The sequence below is a fragment of the Scardinius erythrophthalmus genome (genome assembly GCF_964197995.2).
Source record: "Scardinius erythrophthalmus genome assembly, chromosome: 5".
Lineage (NCBI taxonomy): Eukaryota > Metazoa > Chordata > Actinopteri > Cypriniformes > Leuciscidae > Scardinius > Scardinius erythrophthalmus.
The window spans coordinates 10690503-10714654 of NC_138225.1; the positions used below are offsets into that span (position 1 = coordinate 10690503).

At 38.9% G+C, this 24152-nt stretch overlaps 1 protein-coding gene across 1 annotated transcript in view; it reads left to right on the forward strand.

Annotated features, from left to right (window-relative positions):
• Positions 1–24152, forward strand: part of htr7c (5-hydroxytryptamine (serotonin) receptor 7c) — a gene marked incomplete at its 3' end in the record, with an annotated part of 53118 nt that continues 28966 nt past the window's right edge. The window contains exon 1 of the mRNA XM_081365385.1: positions 1–533. Within this exon, the coding sequence (XP_081221511.1) occupies positions 73–533 (461 nt within the window). The 5' untranslated portion in view covers positions 1–72. The remainder of the gene's footprint in view (positions 534–24152) is intronic.

Here is a 24152-nt window from a genome sequence, read left to right on the forward strand (position 1 = left end):
CTGCGCTCGCTTCAGCATGCGTTTGGCGGACGGAGCGCACTCTTGGCAAGCTCTTCATCATCAGGCGCAGGGATGATGTTCAACTCATCGGGCGCACTAGATTTCTTCTCGTTCACTCACCCTGAAGTCGCGTCGGAAGTTCTCAATGGTTCCTCACACTTATTCTACAACATCTCAATGGCCATGTGGAACAATTCCTGCGGGGAACAACTGCTCGATTTCACCTCAGCGGAGAAGATTATTATCGGAATCATGCTGGCCATCATCACCACCGTGACGGTGATTGGAAATATGTTGGTGGTGATCGCGGTGTGCGTCGTTAAAAAGCTCCGACAGCCGTCCAACTATCTGCTGGTGTCTCTGGCCGTGGCGGATCTCTCCGTGGCGATTGTGGTGATGCCATTCGTGATCGTGACGGACCTCACTGGAGGAAAGTGGCTTTTTGGAGAGGTCTTCTGTAATATCTTCATCGCTATGGATGTGATGTGCTGCACTGCATCCATCATGACGCTGTGCGTGATCAGTGTGGACAGGTGAGTGTACTTTGCGTTCTTAAGCCATTTAGGGGACGCTTAAAAGTCAAAGTGACTTTTTTTTCACAGGGACAATCCTCTTGGAGCAAGTGCTTAGAACACAGTGGTGATGGTAATGAAGCAACCTGTTTAGGAGGTTGAACCTTCAACCCATTTGGTTATTTAGCATCAGTTTTATAACAACAAGGTGTTCATGCAAAATGTCTTATTAATCAACAGGGTAACTGTGTGTGTGTGTATATGATGAACATTTTGGAAACATTACTATTTTTTATGTTTTTGAAAAAAGTCTCTTAGGTTCATCAAGCCTGCATTTATTTGATCAAAAATACAGGAAAAAGAGTAGGCCTAATGTGAAATTTTATTTCAATTTAAAATAATGGTTTTCTATTTTAATATAGGCTACTTCATATATAATTTATTTCTGTGATGCAAAGCAGAATTTTCAGCAGCCATTACTCCAGTTTTCAGTGTCACATGATCCTTCAGAAACCATTCTAATTATGCAAATTCATTATCAATGCTGGAAATAGTTGTGCTGCATAATATTTTTTTACAACCTTTTTTTTCAGGATTCTTTGAAAAAGTAAAAAAATAACAGCATTTATTTAAAATAGAAAACTTTTGTAACAACTTACCGTCCAAAGGTTTTGGAGTCAGTAGGGTCAGTTTCATTTTAAATAAATGTTGTTCTATTTAAATTATCATTCATCGATGAATTCTGAAAAAAGTAGGCCTATCACAGGTTCCCAAAAAAATATTAAGCAGCACAACTGTTTCCAACATTGATAATAACTGAGTATCAAATCAGCATATGATTTCTGAAGTATCATGTAACACTGAAGACTGGAGTAATGGCTGATGTTCAGATTTGCATCACATAAATACATTTTATTTTAACATAATAATATAAAACCATTTTTTCTGTATTTTTTTTTTTATCAAATAAATGCAGGATTGATGAGCATAAGAGACTTCTTTAAAAAACATTAAACTTTTGACCGGTACTATATACAGTATATATATATATATATATATATATATATATATATATATATATATATACTTTAAAAAACATTAAACTTTTGACCGGTACTATATACAGTATATATATATATATATATATATATATATATATATATATATATATATATATATATATATATATATATATATATATATATATTAAGCTTAGATGTATACAAAATATCACTGGTGAATTTCTGTTTTATTTTATTTTTATTAAATATATATTAATCATGCTGCATGAACTCCACAAGTTTGTGTAAAACCTGATATTTTCAAATCAAAATGATTTGAGAATGTTTCAAAGAGCATCTTGTGATTCATTGGAAGCCACAGACTTCAATGTCGTCTCAGACTTTTGGACCCAACTGTATAGGGGTGTTTTCAGGTTGATTGGGACACTTTTTCCCAGTCACCTCAAAGGCGTAAATGTGTCCTAAATTCATAAAAGAAATTAGGCCAATGGTTTAAGATGCTGTAACTGGTAATTTCTTGTAGATTTTCCACCATTTTTTTTTTCATAACTGCAAAAACCCTCTATTGGAACCTTTATTTTTAAGAGTGTATAGTCTGTAAATGTTTATTCCCATACAATGGCATTTATCATTTTTATAAAAATATTATAAAAATGCTGCAGGGCACTGATGCTCATGTTATGTCAGCTACCCATGCAATCATAAATGGTCCACGTTGTTGCTCATTTAATATTACTCCTCAGATAAATAAGCATCAGTCAGTACTAAACCGCAATGGCAACTTCCTTCTCTCGAATGTCAAGGCAACTCTCTGGACGTGTCCACTGTACAGCAGAAATTAATACTGACAACTCTGTGTCCATGTCGGACATCATTCCTCCAGACTGAGAATAGGGTCAATACACCTGCAGCCAGTCTCCTATGTGACATCACGAGGGGGTCGCTGAAAGACCCTGATTTCGTTTGACACATCCGAGGAGCCAGTGTCCTTTGGGTCCAAGAATCTATTTCTGTAGTGAAGCTCACTGAGAGAATGGGTTATGCTGGAAAAATAAATAAAAATAAAATGTGGTGTATTCATTTTGAATAGTTAATTCAATTGATCTACGTGTCAGAGTGGCCATTAATATTTAGTTTAAAAGGTCTTGCTTTCCAGATGAACACATCAACTGTTTTTCTATGACAGTAAAGTCAATAGGGAAGGAATACAGCATGTCAGGCAGTACCTTGGGGTTTTGAACTTTGCTGCTTTATCTTTTGGTCTGGAAGCTCAGGTTGTTTATTTAAACAACTACATTAAAAAATCTATAAATTATCATTGGAAAGCTGTCTTATTTAAAGATGACCATCTATTGTGATGTAGGGTAGTTTAACCATCCTCAGTTTAACCAATTAGAAATGAGCTACAGTGGTGAAATTTGATTAGACAATAAATTCATGTATGGTATGGACATTTATATAGTATCCAAGTTTGAGATGCATAGCACAAAGTGTGTTTGGAAACACTCCTCTGTCTCTTTATTTTTGTGACGCACACATCCTTTTTTTTTCTTTTTTTCCCAGCACATTACGTCTGCTATCGCTTAGTAGACACTTTAATCTATACACGTACATACCAGAGGATCATTTTCTTTCAACAAGCACTTGAAGGTTTTATAAACAAACCTAGTCTCTTATGACGTTTCTGTTTGAAAAAATCTAATGTGAAGTGATTGCATATTTGAGTATTGCCATTTTTCTGTTAGGACCAGGAACATAGACAGGAGGTGCTTAGTGCTTTTTTGTTATTGAGACTAAAGTGTGATCCATCAGGTTGCTCTGATCAGGTTTTATTAAAGGGTTAGTTCACCCAAAAATGAAAATTATGTCATTATGACTCACCCTCATGTCGTTCCAAGCCCATAAGACCTCCGCTCATCTTTGGAACACAGTTTAAGATATTTTAGATTTAGTCCGAGAGCTTTCTGTTCCTCCATTGAAAGTCAATGGACGGCATAGGCTACTGTCCATGTCCAGAAAGGCAGTACAGACATCATCAAAGTAGTCCATGTGACATCATGGCTCAATATTAAATTTATCAAGCGACGAGAATACTTTTTGTGCGCAAAAAGTAAACAAAAATAACGACTTTATTCCACTATTCATTTCCTTCTCTCTGGGCCTCGAGCTATTTCACGTAGTGTTTTTGCGCAGCGAGTCTGTGTTGTACGTCACACGTAGGCTCACTATTGGCCGACGCTGGTCATGTGTGATGTGTGTGACGTACAACACAGACACGCTACGCAAAAACACTACGTGAACTTCAGAGAGAAGGAAATGAATAGTGGAATAAAGTCGTTATTTTAAGTATTCTCAACGCTTGATAAACTTAAAATTGAGCCACTGTAGTCACTTGGACTACTTTGATGATGTCTTTATTAGCTTTCTGGACATGAACAGTATGCCGTCCATTGACTTTCAATGGCGGAACAGAAAGCTCTCGGACTAAATCTTAAACTGTGTTCCGAAGATGAACGGAGGTCTTACGGGCTTGGAACGACATGAGGGTGAGTCATTAATGACATAATTTTCATTTTTGGGTGAACTAACCCTTTAAATGAAGATTGTGTAGCAGCAGCCATTGGTGATGAGATACCCATCCTGCACAGTCTGATTGGCTATTAATTAAAAAATTATCCAGTATTTAATCAGAAAATGTACCTGGATATAACGGCCCCCTGAATGGCATTGTATATGACTATATTTAGCATAAATGTACCTTCTATTTGTTTTCCCATGATGTGACACAAACCTTTATTTAGTGACTTTACTGTAATAGCTAAATAGTTTCAGTTCCAACCTAGCTAACAGGGAACGTTCTCAGAACTTTTGCTAATGTTCTGGCAAGGTTTTCGCGAAGTTAAAACCATTATTTATACATTGTTCATAACATTTTTTCTAAAACATCTTTTAAATGTTGTTATTACTTCAGAGAACATTCAAATGTAATGTTCCCATAATGTTTGCAAAATGATCAAATGGAAGGTTCCCTTAATGTTTGCATAACCAAGAATAAAAAAATAAAAAATAAAACAAAACATTTTAAAAACTGGACGTTTTGAATGTTCAGAGGCCATTCGGAGCTTAATGGCAACGTTAGCAAAATATATTTTTGTTAGCTGCAAGTCAATTTTGATTTAATGCTGACTTGAAAAGCATTAATATAACTTATGTTGAATAATGTAATAAAAAAGCCACCTTGGCCCTTTTAAGGTTGATTTCCCCAAAGTTTATGCTTTTAAATGAATTTGACAGAGAAGCCACCAGTTAACAGCACCTAAACAGGAACTGAAGTGCCTGTAAACTCACTGTTATAACTCAGCGTTCAAGTACACTTGACAAATGCTTTGACCTTTGATTCAGTTCACATTTCATTTCAATAATGGAAGGGAAACTACCTTGCTATAGTGCCGTTTCCTCATTCATCTTTAAAGTGAGGTCTTCTTAAAGGACCATTTACTAGATGTTGTCAAAATCTTGAGGTGTTTCCAACAAGAAGGCTCTTCAAAGAAGGAACAATTCTTTCCATCTACTGGACAATCATTCACAGACCAACAGGCTCTAGAGATTGAAGCCATTCAGCAATGAGGAAAGACCTTTCAACACAAAGTGAAAATAGCAGGATAAAAAAAATATATATATTGATAATTCAGGCTGATAAGATCACAAGGGTTTATGTCGGATTTTAAAATCAACATGAAATCAAATCAAATGATTTACGCATATCTGGTCACTAAATATTGCAAAAAAATCATTTTAAATCTATCTTTAACATTCATTGAAATCTACTTAAATCTACCTATCACTAAATAAGGAAGAGAAACATACACTATTTTTCATTTATGGAAACTAATAAAGAAATTAGCAATCATAAAAGGAAAGGGCCAAATGTTTCTCTATTGGGCTTGTGTTATCTTAATTAAATAAATCATCATTATTTCTCCAATGTTAAAGACACATCACCCTCATTCACAACTCACAAATACACTCTAATTTACACTCTTGTTTCAACCCATGCATGTTTGGGTCAAACATGGGCCAAAAACAACAATTTTTAATCCATATTTGGAGTGTACTAGAGTGTACCACATTAAGTTGTCCATGAGTGAGCTCAAGCAAGTTATCCATCTTACTAAAACAGCAGACCTGTCTCTTATTTATGGGCATATATTAGTTTCATCTCAGGGTGAAGTGACAGTGATGAAAAAGTGTTATAGTATAGGTTTAAGTGTTAGTGAATGGAATGTTTGCTGCTGGTATAAAGTATTGAGAAGCCACACAGCTTTGGGTTTGACGGAAAGACTCAAAGACAACAGGAAGTAGCCCTTGGCTTTTCTCACGATGTTCATGTTAATGTGACTGGGTAATGTTCGTGTAACGTGCTAATGTGAATGCTTGGCACTTCAAAAATCAAGTATCACACTTGTTGCATTATTGAAGAGGATACATTAAAAATAGAAATAGCATGCATTTGCATTTACAATACCACATGGTTCATCTTGTCTTGAATGTATACATTTTGTACACAGTATATTTATAAGCTCTTTTCCTCATGGGGACCAAAAAATATCCCCACAAGGACAAGAAAAAAGGGTTGTCCCTATTCTCTTAATGAGTAATGGGTATGTTTTGGACATAACATGCAATAAACCAATCAGAGTGTAATTTCCCATTCTCTTTAAAAGCCAGTTGCGCTCATGGCAAAGACTGAACACATCTCCAGAGCGCAAACGGATCTGCTCGTGTGTGAGGTTAAAGCGCGCAAGCAGACCATCTACAGGACAAGCCTGATTCCACCATATCTTTATTTACACAATATTAATCTTTTACATTGTAATCCTTTTATTTTTAATATTTGGCATGTTTGTGTGCTGCCCTGTGTGCGTAATAAGCAGAGTGTACCTGTGTTGTGGACCCGCCTATAGGTGCACATTACTAACGTGCTCTTTAAATAACAAAACAAATATTTCAGTTGCCTCAAAATAGCAACGAGCCAACAATACGCCTGAACACACCTCGTTTTCAGACCAGCACACCCATGAGCGCCAATATATTTGCTATTTAAACAACGTGGCACAGGACGTGAAAATGATAACTGCGTCGGGCTGAAACTAGAAAAAAAAACTTGCCTGGTGCTACACTGCACCTTATGATAGGGCCGTAGTTTGGGACTCGTTCATAAAGAGAGTCACTTGTTGCCATCTACTGGCATGTTGATATAACCTGCAGAAGGGCCACTGAAAGATCTCCACACAAGAGTTACTTTGTATGAGTCACGTTTTGTGACTCAAACGCAGAATCCAAGTGAAAGGCCATTTATTAAAAAAACAAAATCCCATGTGGATTTCACATCGATTTTAAGTTTGTGGAAATGTTCACATGCGAATTCTACTCGTTTACCAATAAAAAGCTGCTTGCAGTGCCATTGACAATGGATAATGGACCTATTTGCCAGTGAAATTTTTCTGAAGTTTCGCTAATGTGACTACATATATATTATTTGGAACTTTTTTTTTGTTTTGTGAAAAAAAAGCACTTTACAAATAACACCAAACTAAATTTAATCTTCTTGTGAATGTAGGACTTTAGTTACTGCACTTTTAACACTGACTCTTTGTATACACCCTTTTTATCTGTGAAATGGTTAAAACTTCCCTCAGTATCTCTTTTTATTTTCTTGGTCACTTTAGGTCTGGTGTTCCTGTTGAGATTAATAAATTGTGACATCAATTATTCACGGGAGTGACATTAATATTTAAACTTCAGGGTAAGTGGAGGGAGTCTATCCTCTTAGCCGCAGTAACTCTGTTCTTTGTGCAAGAAAAAATAGCCTCATATATGCTGGACAGGGGAATGCTGCGCATGGAGATGGGAAGGGACAGATTCCCATTAAAATTGCAAATAAGAAACACACGGTCTGGCTGTCTTCTAGAATTTAGAAATAGAAATGGACACAGATACAGTTCAGGTTCAAAAAGCAGGTTTTCCCAGTGGCCCAGGAACTAGCCTCAGGTCTCTAGTGTTCTTGTGACTACTCTCCTTGAGTCTTAGTAGCATACGACACTGTTTCTGCTCTCCTGAGCAGCACTCGCCACGCAATCTGAGGCCCGGAGAGACGTCGCTCTGAGGTAAAACTCCCCTGAGATGCGCCTGACATTTTGAGTCACACCTTTCAGTGTAGTCCGAGGTGTTTCCGACCGTCACCGATTTCTCCAGGAGGGGAAAGGACAGGAGGAACTGTTATTGTGAATTTCACACTAATACTTTTTTATACAATCACTTAAGAGTATTGCACATTTCTAACGAGCTGCCAGGAGTCCTGCAGTACACACGCTCAAGCATACACGCTTGAGTATCATCTTGAATGAGATACACTAACCAGGAATGATGACAGGTTTTAATATGCTTTATTCCTCTGGGAGGACGGGGAAACGAAAGCAAGCTGTACGGGGAACCGCGTGTGCTAGAGCAGAGTGTGAGAAAAGCACAAGGGAGGCTAACACAGTTGTCGCACAGGAAGGAGGCTGAGAATTTATACTTACAGGAGGTTTCAGATGTAGATGTTAAGGGAATAAGCACCACATGGAAAATAAAGGTTTTCTTTATAGAAATATCATCTCGTACTCACCTTTATTTTGTTATATCTTCCAAACCCATGCGATTTTATTTTTGCTGTGGAACACAAAAACATTCAGCAGAATTTTTTATCTTTTCCTTTCAATGGAAGTGAATGGTGACCAGGCGCTTTCAAAAAGCAAAATAAAGTTGCATGTTGGGGGCTTTTTCTTATCTTTTTTTTTTACTTTCCCTGGTCAACATTTTTCATTGTATGGAAAAGAGGAGTGTGGAAATTTAGCATTTTGTGGTTTGCAGTGAAAATAAAGTTTTACCATTTGAGTAATTGATGACAGAATGTTCATTTTTGGGTGGACTATGCATTTAAACTCACCATGAAATCCAAATGTATGGACAATTAATGCTTTTTAATGGAATACTGCAGTATTTACTATAAATTTGGCTTTCAAGGAGGCTTAGACTTATCCGTGGACATAATTATTTTTTATTTAATCATGTGCCCTTGTAATCTTAAATTAAAACAACTTCCCCTCCCACTTGCAATGTTGTTTCTATTTCTGCCCTATATTTTTTCTTGTTGGAGAAGCCGTTTCACTCGGATCACAATAGGGAAGAAAAGACTATCGCAGATCCTGTCAGTTACCACAGAAAATAATTTAGATTCCTCTGTTACAGTAGTTTTTAAATTGCTTACAAACTACAGAAATAATGTCAGTGACACATAACCAGTCAATCCAGCAGGAATCTGCACGATTGGGAGTTTCGTGTGAGGGCGAAAAAGATTTTGCTTGTCTTCATGAGATTTCGCCACACTGACCAACATAAAGCTGCTCGGTTTGAAAATGACTTCTATGTGAACTTTGCTTCATACATCTCTACACTATTGACAATAGATAATGAACCTGTTTTGTATGCAAAATATTTTGCTTGATGAGCTGGTGCCATTTGACTAACTTGTAGGGCTATATCTGGTATATCAAGTTGGGCTGGAACTGGTATAGTGGGCGACTTAGTGGAAATGACTTTCATATAATTTTCACACATGTACTTCCTTGTGAATCATGATAACATCCTCTAGGTAGTTAATAATCTTTTTACTATTGGTACATACGTTTCTCTGCAACTGCAAATGAAGTCTGCAAATGGGGGCATCTATTATAAAGAAGCAAATATAATGGTGTGATGAAAATGATCTGAGAAAAATCTAGAGTTTTTTTTATTTATTTTACTCCTATATATCTATATATACACACATCATTTTTTTACTAACTTATCTGTGTTAGTGTTTCTGCTCATTGTTCAAGACATTGTTAGTTGTAGGTGGCATCAGGGTTTCACTTTATTTTGATGGTCCCTTTAACACATTCTGTTGACTATTAGTAACGTTGCACCTACATGTTTACTAGCTCACATTAGAGTGTTAGTACAGTGTTGGTAGATTGGTAGGGTCAGGGTTAGAATATGTTGACATGTACTTGCAAAGTTACTTATAGTCAGTTGAATGTTTGTTGGATGATCATCAAAATAAAGTGTTGGCAGATATTAAGCAGACAGTCTACTAATACTCTAATGAGAGTTAGTTGACATGTAGTTTCTTATAGTCAACAGTATGTTCAAAAGGGACCATCAAAATAAAGTGTTACCGGAATCAGTTGCCTTTACAGTCCAAGTTAACAAACACCAAAATCTCTAAGGGTTGCTTTCAAAAATTTGTGATATCCTCATACTGCCATTGATGGTATTGAACCTTCTGTGGCTCACATGATTTTTTTTCTGGCTCATGGGTGTTTTTATAGATCTATCTATCTAGAAGCTATTAAATCATACATATTTTCACATGACCTTATTCAGGTTTTTTTTAATAAATTAACCTCTTAAAATTAGGTCTTTGCATTTTGAAGTCTTACTGACTGGAGAGTGTCATCATGTCATGCTCCATCTAAACTCCATTAAAAGTTCAGTAACTGTATTTTGATTAGATTCATTTTTTCGAATGAAAATCATTCCGAAGGCTTACAGTTTTCACACATCGGCCCACCATCATATCTCGATTAAAATGATTTGACACGGATCAATAAACTGTGATCTTTCACATGGTATATGAGGCGCAAACCATCCCAAAAGCCATTATTTGTGCTTGTTTGAGACTTTCAGTCACCCTGAAAAACAACACAAAAAAACTGTCATGTCCTTTGCAGATGTTCTGAATTTCATTTGAGAGAATTTTGCAACATTATTGCACAGTGGCAGTCTATGATAAATATTCAGGCTCATTAATTGTTAGAACTGCCAAATATGACGAGTTTCTTCTTTTTAATGCAGTTTTCTCTACATGCTCATAGCATCTGAAATTAAGGGTAAACATTTTGCTCAGAAAACGGCAGAAAGTATTGTCTGTTCACATATACAGAAAAATGATTCTGCAAAAAAGTTCATTTATCAAAACAGTTCTGATTTATAAAGAAGGAATGTGTCTCTTTTCATTCAACAGGGTCTAAATTAGGTGAGAATGAGACATATAGATTCTATCTAATCAATTTTTACTTGGAAAAGTCCAGTGATCTCTCACTAAGGACCCCATGATTCACTCTAGAGTCGTTTTCTCCATTGTTTATTTAATTTATGGATTTAATCATTTTCACTTTGCCCCATGACACATACCTGAAATTACGTTAATAAGGATGAATGTACTTCCTTGGAGAAAGATATAATATGCCCTCTTATTCAGTTTTTTTTTAAATGCTATTACATAATTGATTCTGTGAGAATAATTGGTCTCCCATTTGACCCCCAGCCTAAAATAAAGTAAATTACCCAAACCCATATTGAAAGTGCAAATTTTAAAGCTGTTATGTTTATAAAAAGTTAAGGTTTAATTTATATGTAATTTATTTTATTAAGTTTGAGAACAGTATATTTGTATGTTATTTTTGTTGTACATAACCTTTAGTAGGTTTTAAATGTCAAGCATAGTAAATTCTGTCTTTAGAACTCTCTGAGTGTTTAGCATGGTAATGGATATGGACATGGAATTACCCGTAGCAGACCTATACAGGTGGAGCTGGGGAAGGTGGAGGGTTTCTGAAAGCATGCTGCAGACTGCTAACAAAAAAAGCTAGGTATTTGAAGGTTGAGCAGCAAGCTCATTGGCTACTTATACAGCAGGAACCAATCAGCTGTGCCCTATAGAATGATGTGATTGCAAGCAGACTGAGTTGTGGACCTATCAACCTGTGCCATTTAGATTTTCATGACAGAACTTTGTATATAGCTTATATACAAAGAAAGAACTTTGTATATACCCTTTAAATGGGACATTATGTTTTCACAAAATGTTTCTGGTTGATCTAAAATAATGAACAAGCTTTTGATTTATTAAATATATCTGCTTCAGTTATTTGTAACTGTCCCAAAAAATTTACATTTTAATAACCAGAATATTTGATAGGAAGATAGAGTTGTTTTTATTTATGCCACTCGTGCTTCATGAATCCCCACAACAATAGGTTTAGCCTTCTCATAACAGATTATATATTTTTCATCTGTGCTGTTTTTTGTTCAGCTGGGAAGGTCATAAAAATTTATGTGGACTGGTTTTTGATATTATGTCTCCAGTTTGATGTGCAAATGCCCAGAATAAATGACTAAAATATGAGGAAATGCGCACAAATAATCATGAATTAAATATAAAAACCGTTGGAATGGATGCCCACTGAATATTGCAGATCATCATTAACAAGTGTCAAATATAAAATGGCATCATTCTGAAGATGAATAGAAAATGTTTCTGCAACTGAATGCTGTGCCATGTTCCTTGTTTGAATTAATGTGCCTGCTGATATGGATGAAGGGCAGACGATTAGTGGCATCTGTGTTATTTAGCATCAGGTGTGAAGGAAATGAAGCAGCCTTACCATGTGGTATCCATGTGAGCGTTTGCTGACATTCACTGTCAAATAAGAATTTGCTCTCTCTTGAGAATGTTTGTGCTTATAATAATTTCAAAAGCAAGTTTGTCAGGTGTTTCAAAAGTGTCCAAATATGTTTCAGGTTGAGAGATGGATAGAGCTGGAATAGAAAATAACACTTTTTTTATTCTAAGTGGTCTATTCACTGCAAAAAATTATATGATCAACAAGTCATGACAACATGTTTTTACATTGCTTTAGCTCATCAAAATAAGATAGGCAATTTTCAACTCTTTTTATTAATTATAGAAGATTCAACTCATTTTTTAAAGTCAGTTTAATGTAATTTAAGTTGAAATGACTTAAATATCCATGTTGATTGTACGTAAAAATTGAAAGCAGCAATTTTTTTTGACAGTGTTGTGATTCTCATATAGTGATGTGACTAAAAATTTATAGCAAAATTAATCATGGTGTTTTAGACATTTGTAATAGCATACCTTGGCAATATCATGGTAAAATTAAAGTGTCTTTGAGTACAATGTATTCTGTGGTAAATAAATATGATCATTATATAATCATAGATGATCATCAAATAAACATTTAATACCATAATATATAGATCTTATTACACAGCTCTGTGTCATCCACTATTGTGGACTCGCTCTCTCTTGTTTCATACAAACGCAGATGCTGCCATTTTGCGACACTGTAATGGATTAAAGGTGCTCTAAGCGATGTTGGGTGATGTCACTTCTTGTTGACGTTCGAAGTATTGTCAAACAAAACGGAGTCTAGCTCGACCCTCCCTCTTCCTCATCTCGTCCCCTCCGAGATATTTTTTTCCCCAGGATGGTAGGGGAAGACTCATGAATAGTCATTAGGGAAGTCATCCCTGCTGGTCTTAACCCCAGTGACGGGTAGGTTTAGGGGCGGGGTTAGGGAGGTCATAAGACCTCCAGTGACGGGTAGGTTTAGGGGCGGGGTTAGGGAGGTCATAAGACCTCCAGTGACGGGTAGGTTTAGGGGTGGGGTTAGGTGTAGGTCATCAGACCAATCAGGGATGACTTCCCTAATGAATATTCATGAGTCTTCCCCTACCATCCTGGGAAAAAAAATATCGCGTCCCCTCCCCCTCCCTTCCGTGCTTCCTGAAACAATCATGAACCATTTAGAAAAAACAAACTGGATTTACACACCTGTCCAGCAAAAACAGAGCCACCTGAACCCTTCTGCCGGTGGAGTTCTCGCCACCTTTTGAACGCTTTTCCAATGTTAATGGTTGTTAATGTCCAATGTTGGTCGTGTGTCGGCCATATCAAAATTCTCAAGAATATACCATTTTAACGTTAGTCGTTGCTAGAACATCTCTCCTCTAGCTAACTTCCCTCTTCATGCTTCTCTCTCCTCCACTCCCCACACCCCCCTTCATGTGCACGCGCACTACTAACCCCCCACCCCCAAATCATTCTTGTCGATTATTGGCTGGGACACTGTTTGTTATGTTTTCTGGCCAGGGCTGGGCCAGTTTGTTTTTCTTGCCATTTGTGGAGCCTGGGCTGTCTACAGAGACCCAAAATGGTTATTCCTTGGCATCCCTGCAAAAAAAAAAAAAAAAAAAAAAAAAAAAAAAAACTTTTGGAACCTTTATTTTTGACCTTTGTTAAATTACTATACTGTACATGTATTTGTGCAAAAGAGCAATGACATGATCAGATGTGTTCATGAGGGTAGATGTAGATGTTCATGAGCACATAAATGTGTGTTTGTGTATAGGGATGCTTTGATTATATAAACTAGCACATTTTGTGTTTATACATTTATTTACATTCTTGACACTTGTCAAATGACTACTGTCAAATGACTCATAAGGAACACATAATGTTTAAATAGCAGTTACACAGATGGGTTGCTAAGGATGCAAGTCAAGTGGTTATAAGGCTAGACATCAGGGGTGCAAATACAGGAAATCATAAACATAGCATGTTGCATAATGTCGCCACAGTGCTACATTTTTCCAAACATTTTTTCCCACAGAATCTCTGTAATACTATGGCAATTGTAAGTGTTTTTAATTGTAATTAACAACTAATTTAGACCCACACGTCCCACAATACACAACACGTTTTTAATATTGTAAAATCTCACATTTAATTTATTTGCATTTGTTTTCTTAAATGACTGAAATCCTGGAACTTTAGTGCATATTTGCAAACGGTTTTCCAAGGACAGAGATTAAAAAACAATCCCAAGGACAGTCCAAGGACAGAGATTAAAAAACAATCCAAAATGGCGCCGCGGATGGCTGCTTCGGTTTTGAGCTCCTCAGTACTTTTACTGTTTTTGTTTGTTTGTCCTGTTTTATGTAACCTTTTCCCCGTCAGTTTAACTAGGAACGAACTCCTAGACATCAGGAACAACACACCAAACGACATTTTGCCGACTTTTGAGCATTCCGACATTTTATTAGACATCCTAGTTGGCGGAGCTGCGATCCTGTACAAGCGCTTCAAAAGACGCAAACGAGGGAAACGCGCGGGCGCGCTCGTGAAGTTTCGACAGCGCGGATTCAGGACTCCGCTGCCGAGCATTCACTTGGCAAATCTCCGTTCTCTAGCAAATAAAACAGACGAACTACTACTACTCACCCGCACAAACAAGGACTTTTCAAACTCGGCTGCTCTTTGCTTCACAGAAACATGGCTGAACGGTTCCATACCGGACAGTGCGCTAAATCTAACGGGCTTCCAGCTGTTCAGAGCGGATCGCGTCGCCGAGTTAACTGGGAAAACGAGAGGCGGTGGATTATGTTTTTATATCAACGAAGGCTGGTGTTCAGATGTGACAGTGTTGACGAAGATGTGCTGCCCTAATTTGGAAGCTCTCTTCATTAACTGTAAGCCTTTTTATTCGCCGCGGGAGTTTTCCTCATTTATTCTGGCGAGTGTGTACATCCCCCCTGACGCGTGTGTGAGCGCGGCATTGCAACAGCTGGCTGATCAGATCACACAAACGGAGCAAAGTTACCCGGACTCTTTCACTATCATTCTCGGCGATTTTAATAAAGCTAATCTCACCCGTGAACTGCCTAAATTCAGACAGCACATCACCTGCCCCACCAGGGACACTAACATACTGGACCATTGCTACACTGCTTTAAAGGACGCATACCACTCTGTCCCCAGAGCAGCTTTGGGACTCTCTGATCATTGTTTGGTTCATCTTCTCCCAGCCTACAAGCAGAAACTTAAATCTGCTAAGGCAGTTGTAAGAACTGTAAAGAGATGGACCAGCGAAACAGAGCAGGTCTTACAAGGTTGTTTTGACTGCACTGATTGGAGTGTTTTTGAGGCTGCAGCCACTGATCTGGATGAGCTCACTGACACTGTGACATCTTACATCAGCTTCTGTGAGGACATGTGTGTCCCCACTAGGACTTTTTTAACATATAACAACGATAAGCCATGGTTCACTGCAAAACTAAAACATCTTCGTCAGGCCAAAGAGGATGCCTACAGGAGTGGGGACAGAGCCTTGTACAAACAGGCCAAATACACACTGACAAAGGAGATCAGAGAAGCTAAGAGGAGCTTCTCTGAAAAGCTGAAAAGCCAGTTTTCAGCTAACGACCCTGCATCAGTGTGGAAAGGCCTGAAAGCCATCACCAGCTACAAAACACCATCCCCCAACACTGTTGAGAATCAACGACTGGCCGACGATCTCAATGTATTTTACAGTAGATTTGAAAAGCCTGCTCTCACACCCCACACCCGCTCTGACCGTCTCTACACACAACCATCAACACCCCCCTCCCTCCCCCATACTGCTTCTCAGCCTGCACCTCAGATCAGTGAGGAGGATGTATGCAGAGTCTTCAGGAAACAGAAGATAAGGAAAGCCAAAGGCCCAGACGGTGTCTCACCAGCCTGTCTCAAAGCCTGCGCTGTCCAGCTGTCATCCATCTTCACACTGATTTTCAACAGATCACTGGAGCTGTGTGAAGTCCCCTCCTGCTTCAAACACTCCACCATCATCCCGGTACCCAAGAAACCTAAAATCTCTGGACTTAACGATTACAGACCTGTTGCTTTGACATCTGTGGTCATGAAGTCATTTGAGAGACTGGTGCTGGCCTACCTGAAGGACCTCACTGGACCCTTGCTGGACCCCCTGCAGTTTGCTTATCGAGCAAACAGGTCTGTGGATGATGCAGTCAACATGGGACTGCACTACATCCTCCAACATCTGGACAAACCAGGGACTTATGCAAGGATCCTGTTTGTGGACTTCAGCTCCGCTTTCAACACCATCGTCCCGGATACCCTCCTGAATAAACTAACCCAGCTCTCTGTGCCCTCCTCCATCTGTCAGTGGATCATCAGCTTCCTGACAGGCCGGCAGCAGCTAGTGAGGCTGGGAAAAGTCACATCTCGGACCCTTACCATCAGCACTGGTGCCCCCCAAGGGTGCGTTCTCTCCCCACTGCTTTTCTCCCTCTACACAAATGACTGTACCTCCAAAGACTCCTCCGTCAAGCTCCTGAAGTTTGCAGACGACACCACAGTCATTGGCCTCATCCAGGACGGTGACGAGTCTGCTTACAGACAAGAGGTTGAACAGCTGGCTGTCTGGTGCAGTCATAACAACCTGGAGCTGAACACGCTCAAAACTGTGGAGATGATAGTGGACTTTAGGAGAAACCCCCCTGCACTCCCCCCTCTCACCATCATGGACAGCACTGTGACAGCAGTGGAGTCATTCAGGTTCCTGGGCACTACCATCTCTCAGGACCTGAAGTGGGACAATCACATTGACTCCATTGTCAAAAAGGCCCAACAGAGGTTGTACTTCCTTCGTCAACTGAAAAAGTTCAACCTACCACAAGCGCAGATGACTCAGTTTTACTCAGCTGTTATTGAGTCGGTTCTGTGCACTTCTATAACTGTCTGGTTTGGGTCAGCCAGCAAATCAGATATAAGAAGACTACAACGGACTGTTAGGACAGCTGAAAGGATCATTGGTGTACACCTCCCCAACCTTCAGGACTTGTACAATGCCAGAGTGAAGAAACGGGCAGGGAACATCATCACAGACCCCTCCCACCCCGGCCAAAACCTGTTTGCACTTCTGCCGTCAGGCAGACGTTACAGATCTCTGCGCACTAGAACATCTAGGCACAAAAACAGTTTTTTCCCCCATGCTATCTCCAGCTTAAACAGCTAAAACAGCAATTAACACCTGCTGTATAATTCATTCAGTACTTGAGAGAGAAGCAAGAGGTTTTTTTGTGTAAATACATATACAAATTTTATTTATAGAGCTGTACACACAATGCACAAATCTGTACATAACTGTTTCAGATGTATACTATAACTATTATTATTGTTTATTCTATTTATTTATGTTCTCATTTAAATACCTGTTCTAATGTCATATATGTATGTATGTACCAAGAGCTCCTGTAAAAACCACAAAAAATTCCTTGTGTGTTTGTGCACACTTGGCGAATAAAGCTCATTCTGATTCTGATTCTGATTCTGATAAAACAAATATTATGGAAAATATAATAGCCTAGAATCACGAGAATCTCGACTTGCTTTACGCCACAACGTCACATACATCAACAACATATGAAGCAGCCTCTATGGAAGACACTAACACGCATTTCAGACGTGAATCATGGCAGAGTCGACGAAGAAAACGAAGAAAGCGCGGCCGCGGTTATTAATTAAATGTGTCATAATGTATTAATTCCTTAATAACATATTTTATTAACTAATAGTGTAAATTAATGCGTTAATTACCAAAATGGGTTGAAGTCAAGTACTTCAACTTCGAATTGTCTGCTTTAATAAATCATTAGCTAATGATTTGCAAATGTATCATTATGTTATGACTTTACTTGTTGAGGCACATGACTAGTAACCAATTGTTAAGTAATATGCCATTTTGGTTTTGACATCCACACTAAGCCATGGATTTCAATTTCCAACCATCTACAACCAAGATTTCACTGTGTCCGATGAAACTTGTTGTTCTTGGCACAGGAATATGTCAAGTTAAGCTTGAGGTCGTGGTACACTGAGAACATGCACCGAGCACTGCCATTTCATAACACTGTGTCTAGACTGGACAAAGACAATAGAACGTCCATTATAGTCAGTGATACTACACTGGATGCGGCGCGACGCTACACGACAAAACCCCGACAGTATGCCACATTATATTTCTGACGTACTCCGAGCTCTTGTGCTAGTTCTGTTACGAAGAACAAATGGACTTGCAATGGTCTGTCATGTCCAGTGTAGACAGCTAGTCTCGTCCAGTTTAAACAATGTAACAGTGGTCAGGAGTTCAGATTCTGGTGTGCTGATATTTGTGTGCAGCCCAACTCACCCATCCTTCAAACACATTCTTTGAAATTACATTCACTGCATGTGCAAACTGTCAAAACATATAAATGGTTTTGTTTCATTACTTAACAATGAATTATAAGTCAAGTGCCTCAACAGGTAGTCATAACATACATTTGCAAATCATTAGTTAATGATTAATTAAAGCAGTTAAAGTACATTGCTTTGACCAATTGTGGTAATTAACGCATTCATTTACACTTTTAGTAAATAAAATATGTTATTAAGAAATCAATACATTATGACACATTTAATTAATAACAATTCATATTACTTAATATATTAACAATATAGAATCTTTATTAGTTGCTGATGCAATAATCATTAATTAATGGTTTAGTTCTTCATGAGTCATACATTAACACATGATTATCTGTCCATTAGTTAAGTATGAATTAATGCATATTAGTGCACCTGTATTGTAAAGTGTTACCTTAATAACAATTCCAGCAAAAATAACTATATTGAGATTAAAATGAAAAAACTCGATGATATAAGCTAATTTTTACTTGTGGGACAAGTCTGAATTATTGTTTGTGGTAAACAAAAATATTCCACAGATGCTGATCATAGACATTACAAAAAAACAATCTGAAATATTCCTTTCCGGTCACAACAGACACCATGACCATTCACCATTAGAAAAGCACAAAGGTCATTGTTGTTCACATGCATTAGCAACAGATGTTCATGCTTCATAAAAAAAAAAAAAAACAAAAAAAAACATGGAGGATGTCTTTGACACTAGCATGTTCAGCTAGACTTACTTAATGAAGATTGCTTTATGCCTTGCACTATTAACAAGGACATTTGATCGTTCATCATCTTTCAGGTAAACATTAGATGATGTTGTGAAGTAAAAGCAATAGCAGGAACATGCAGCAGTCCCATTACTGGCTTTATGAAGAAACTTATTACACATGCAAATGCTGCATATCTGATAATGCATATAAATTCTACCTGGATGAAATAATCATTAACTTACCTGTAGCTTGTCATACCATATGAAAAGTCATAGAAGTCATATAATGGAAGCCCATTTCTGCCGCATAAGAAAAAAAAGAATGTACTAAGTCATAATTATGAGAGGAAAATTTTAATTTCTGACATAAGTAATAATTATGACAATAAAAAGTCAAGATCATGTTGTGTTGTGTCATAATTAAGACTGTGGTTAACAACAGTAAAGAAGACATTCCAGACACCAGTTCATGGCAGGGCCCCTCTCTAACTGCTGGTGTGCCACACTGTAATTGGATCCTTGATGAATGAACATAAACAAATGGTCAGCAACATCAGATAAGATGCTAAGACAACTGCCAGACACCTCTTACGAGGCAGGCAGACCTTCTGCACCCACCAACACCAAAAAGAGGACTTCTTATTGGACTACAGGTTGACTCCAACCACCAAACTCATTTTGACGATTTAGGCAAGAACTGCAATAAAAATTCCTTCCCAATGTGGCAGCAGTGGATGAAAAAAAGAAAAAAAGAAAAAAAGAAAGGTCACAGATATATTTAAATCCTTTGGAGACCATAAATTGATATAAACTGCAACACTCTTCCTCTTTATGCAAAGTACAGTTTATGTTATTGACTGTTAACACAACAGATATGATGACTCCACCGTTTCTTATCGTGTTTGGATGTTGCATATGATGCCTTTAATAATCTGAAAGAGGTTTGGTAAAGGAATAATGCAACACTGTGACTATTCAGATACCAGTGGCCAATCACACTACAGGATTGGAAAAGTGCCAGACTACAACTCCTGTATATAAATAACAGGTATAATAGGCATTTATCTATCTGCATTTTGCCAGTCATTAAGTGGTTTCCCAGAAGAAGCATTTCCATACAGATCTCTTTCATTGTACATTCAGTTCAACAACATTGCATTTATCCATTCTGTGTTCACATCATTATTTGTTTTTTATGGTGTAATTCAGTATTCGGTTTAAATTTTATTTATTTATTTTTTTATGAACCCCTTAACACATTTTGTTGACTATAAGTACATTTGTGATCCCTGTTCTGTGTCTTTTGTTTTGTATGAAGTTTTATTTTGAAGTGCATTCTCTGGTCTCATTGTTTCCAGGTTTACTTCCTGTATGGTTTATGTCTCTCCTTGTTGTTGTATTAGTTGTTATAGTTACCGTCATTAGTTACACCTGTCTTTAATTATCATTGATTTCTCTGTGTATAGCTTATGCCTTTTAGTTGGTCTTTGCTAGTCGTTCTTGAGTAGAAACCACAACATGACTCAGTATGTCGTAATTTTGACTTTTTATGTCAGGAACAGGAAATAAACAAAATTCTTATGCTGTTGAGGAAGTGGGACAAGAAAAACCTGCTAGATATTGAATTGGCCTTCCAAGGTGAATAAAATATGCTACTAATGCACCTGAGGGTAAAAGAAAATGTGGCTTCACTCAGGAAATGAAATGGAGAAGTTAATGGATAAAACCAGATATTCTCTATACTGAATGTAGTAAAAAAGAAAAAGTAAATGTATAAATTAGATTTAAAATCCATTAAATGTATTTGTCCAGTAATTCATACACCCCTGGTTTCACAGACAAGGCTTAAGATGTTTTAGCTGAAAGCAACTTGCTGAAATATAATACAATATGTCAATGCCATTGTTTTGCTACAAGATTCACACCAGTAGGCCTAATGTTTTTTTTTTTCCTTAATGCACATTCATAAAAGGTACTTAAATGTCCCAACTGAATGAAGGCCTAATCCTGGCTTAATCTAAGCCCCGTCTCTGAAACCAAGCCACATTGTTGTGGCTTTACAGTCTATGGCCTGGTTTCACAGACAGAGTTTATATTAAAGATGTAATATAAGTCTCAGGTGTCCCCAGAATGTGTCTGTGAAGTTCCAGCTCAAAATACCCCACATATCATTTATTATACCATGTTGAATATGGCAATTTTGAATAGAAGGAAAAACATGCTGTTTTCGTGCATGTATCTTTAAATGCAAATGAGCTGCTGCATCCCACCCGCTCCAGTGGCTCAACCTTAAGTTTATCAAGCGCCGATTGATAAATTTAAGGTTGAGCCACTGTAGTCACTTGGACTATTTTAACCATGTCTTTACTAACTTTTCTGGGATGGCATATCGATTACCTAGCAGCCTATGAAGGAGTGAGCCAGCTCTCAGATTTCATCAAAAATATCTTAATTTGTGTTCCGAAGATGAACTAAAGTCTTAGGGGGTTGGAACAACATGAGGGTGAGTAGGCTAATTACTGACAGAATTTTCATTTTTGGGTGAACTAACTCTTTAATAGTGTATCGATTTGATTTGTAGTGCCACGGGAAACGGCATGGTAAGTGAAGCTAAAAACAGTATTAGAAAGTTGCAGTATGGTTATTTAAACTATTCAACTAGTATTTTAGGATCCAGTGACACGTGCCACCAACAAAGTGAAAATAAACAAAGATAGGCTTTCTGATGGGAAGCCAGTCTTTCAGAAGTGGCTCCCAGAGCAGTTCTTCTTTTTCACCATAAAAAGTCTTATCTAAATGACAGGACACCACCAAGTGCTTTAAACTAAGCAGTTACAATAACAAAATATTTAGTTTTAAGACTTAAAATGTCAGATTTATTTTATACTTTTTTATCATTTTCTTTGTGTTCCCTGAGGTCCAGTTGTAATGTTAGTTTAGGCTTTTTGTGCACTAAAAACCAGCATCATTTATTTTTTTTTTATGATCATTTTCCATCCTATATTTGACTTTCAGAAGTAAATGGGCTGTTTTTAATGCTGTGACTTTACAACATCTATGTAAACACCCTCTTTGTATGTGCTCACAAAGAGACAGTGGGTTTCCTGTCGGGTCCAAAATAGTTTGCACTGTCTCACACGTATATATCGTCCGCCTCATAACGTTACTGTGACTGGACAGCCTTGGATGCTAAATATGTGTTGTTGATGTAAATACTACACTTCAACAGTTTGTGGTCTGTAGTAAAAAAAAAAAAAAAAAAGGAAATTAACACTTTTATTCAGCAAGGATGCAATAAACTGATCAAAAGTGACAGTAAAGACATTTTTGTAACAAAATATTTTTAATATAACTATATATATTTAAAATATATAATAGAACTTTCTATTATTCAAAGGATCCTGAAGAAAAAGTAAAATAATATCAAGCAGCACAATTGTTCTCTTACGAGAGTCCTCTCGTACTGCGTTTTTTCAAAACGCTACGGGAAAAGTCTCTTTTCACGAAACACTGAAGCAAAAAATTATCCTTTAATTTTCATATATGTAAAACGCGTTGCGGCAGCAGCAGACAGCTATGGCGAGACGGCTTGCTCGCTCATTGGCTGCTCTGCGGCAACTGCTTAAGCCAATCGAGCGAGGCCTGGGATGACATCAGGCCAATGAGGGCGCTTCGCGCCCTCCTTGCCACTTCCCGCCGAAACGGGCGTGGCTTACCTCTATAAAAGGAGCTCGAGAAGGCTGACTCACTTGATTTTAATCTCTTCAGCGAAGCGCACGCATCGCTGGATCACGGAAGCAGCGTCGTTGAGGCAAGCACATCAGCGGGACGAGCCCTCGAAGCCGCTGGCCAACGCCGCCTTCTACAGCCGTACCTGCTGCGCTTTCCGACGCCTATATCCTTTCATATTATTGCTTTCTGTGTGTGTGTGTGTGTGTGTGTTCTTCGCAACACTCACCCCTAAGAGAGCTGCGTCTTTTTCAAGATGCCTTCCTGCGGCTCGTGCCGAGCCCCACTCACCGAGGGAGACAAGCACGTCATCTGTGTTTCCTGCCTGGGTGAGGACCATGCAGCGCTCGCGCTCGCTGACGGCGGATGCCCTCACTGCGAGCTCTTGCCAATGGTGACTCTGAGGACTCGCCTGGCATCCTTTTCCAAGCCTGCATTCACCGCCGCGATGCCGCGCCGTAAAAAGCGCCGCTCGCAGCGGGTCCCGGAACCCGCTCCAGCCCGACCAAGCTCGCCGGTTCGCCCGCCAGCTTCTCCGGCCTCTCTCGAATCACTTCCTGATGCTCAGCGCCCGCAGTCCGCCGCCGCTTCATCAGAGGAAGTCGGTTCAGAGGCCGCGTCGGGGGAGAAGGATTCCTGCTCTCTGCTAGCTTCAGGCAGCGAGGATTGGGCGAGCTTTGAGGATCTCGCGCCCCCTGCCCGCAAGCCCTCAACGAGAGCCAACATTGAGACGGAGCTCATGCGGGTACTCGCACTGGCCGCGGCGAGCCTCGGCCTCGAGTGGTCTGCACCGGAGCCCCCCTCTCGAACCCGGCTGGATGGTAGTTTCCTCCCTGGTGAGCGCACTTCTCCGGAATCTAAGCCCGCTCCTTTTCTTCCTGAGTTACACGAAGAAGTTGCGAAGGCTTGGAACGCGCCCTACTCTGCGCGGACGCGCTCATCTGTGTCACCCGCGTTTTCCTCTCTGGATAATGCCAGTGACCGAGGCTACCTCTCTCTTCCGCCGGTGGAACAGGCGATAGCGACCCACCTTTGCCCGCCCTCTGCTGGACGGCGGACTAAACCGGTGTTGCCTTCCAAAGCCTGCCGCATGACGTCGACGCTGCTCGCGCGAATCTTCTCCGCCGCTGGGCAGGCCGCGTCATCGCTACACACCATGGCTACGCTGCAGATTTACCAGGGTGATCTCCTCCGTAAGCTGGACGAGATGG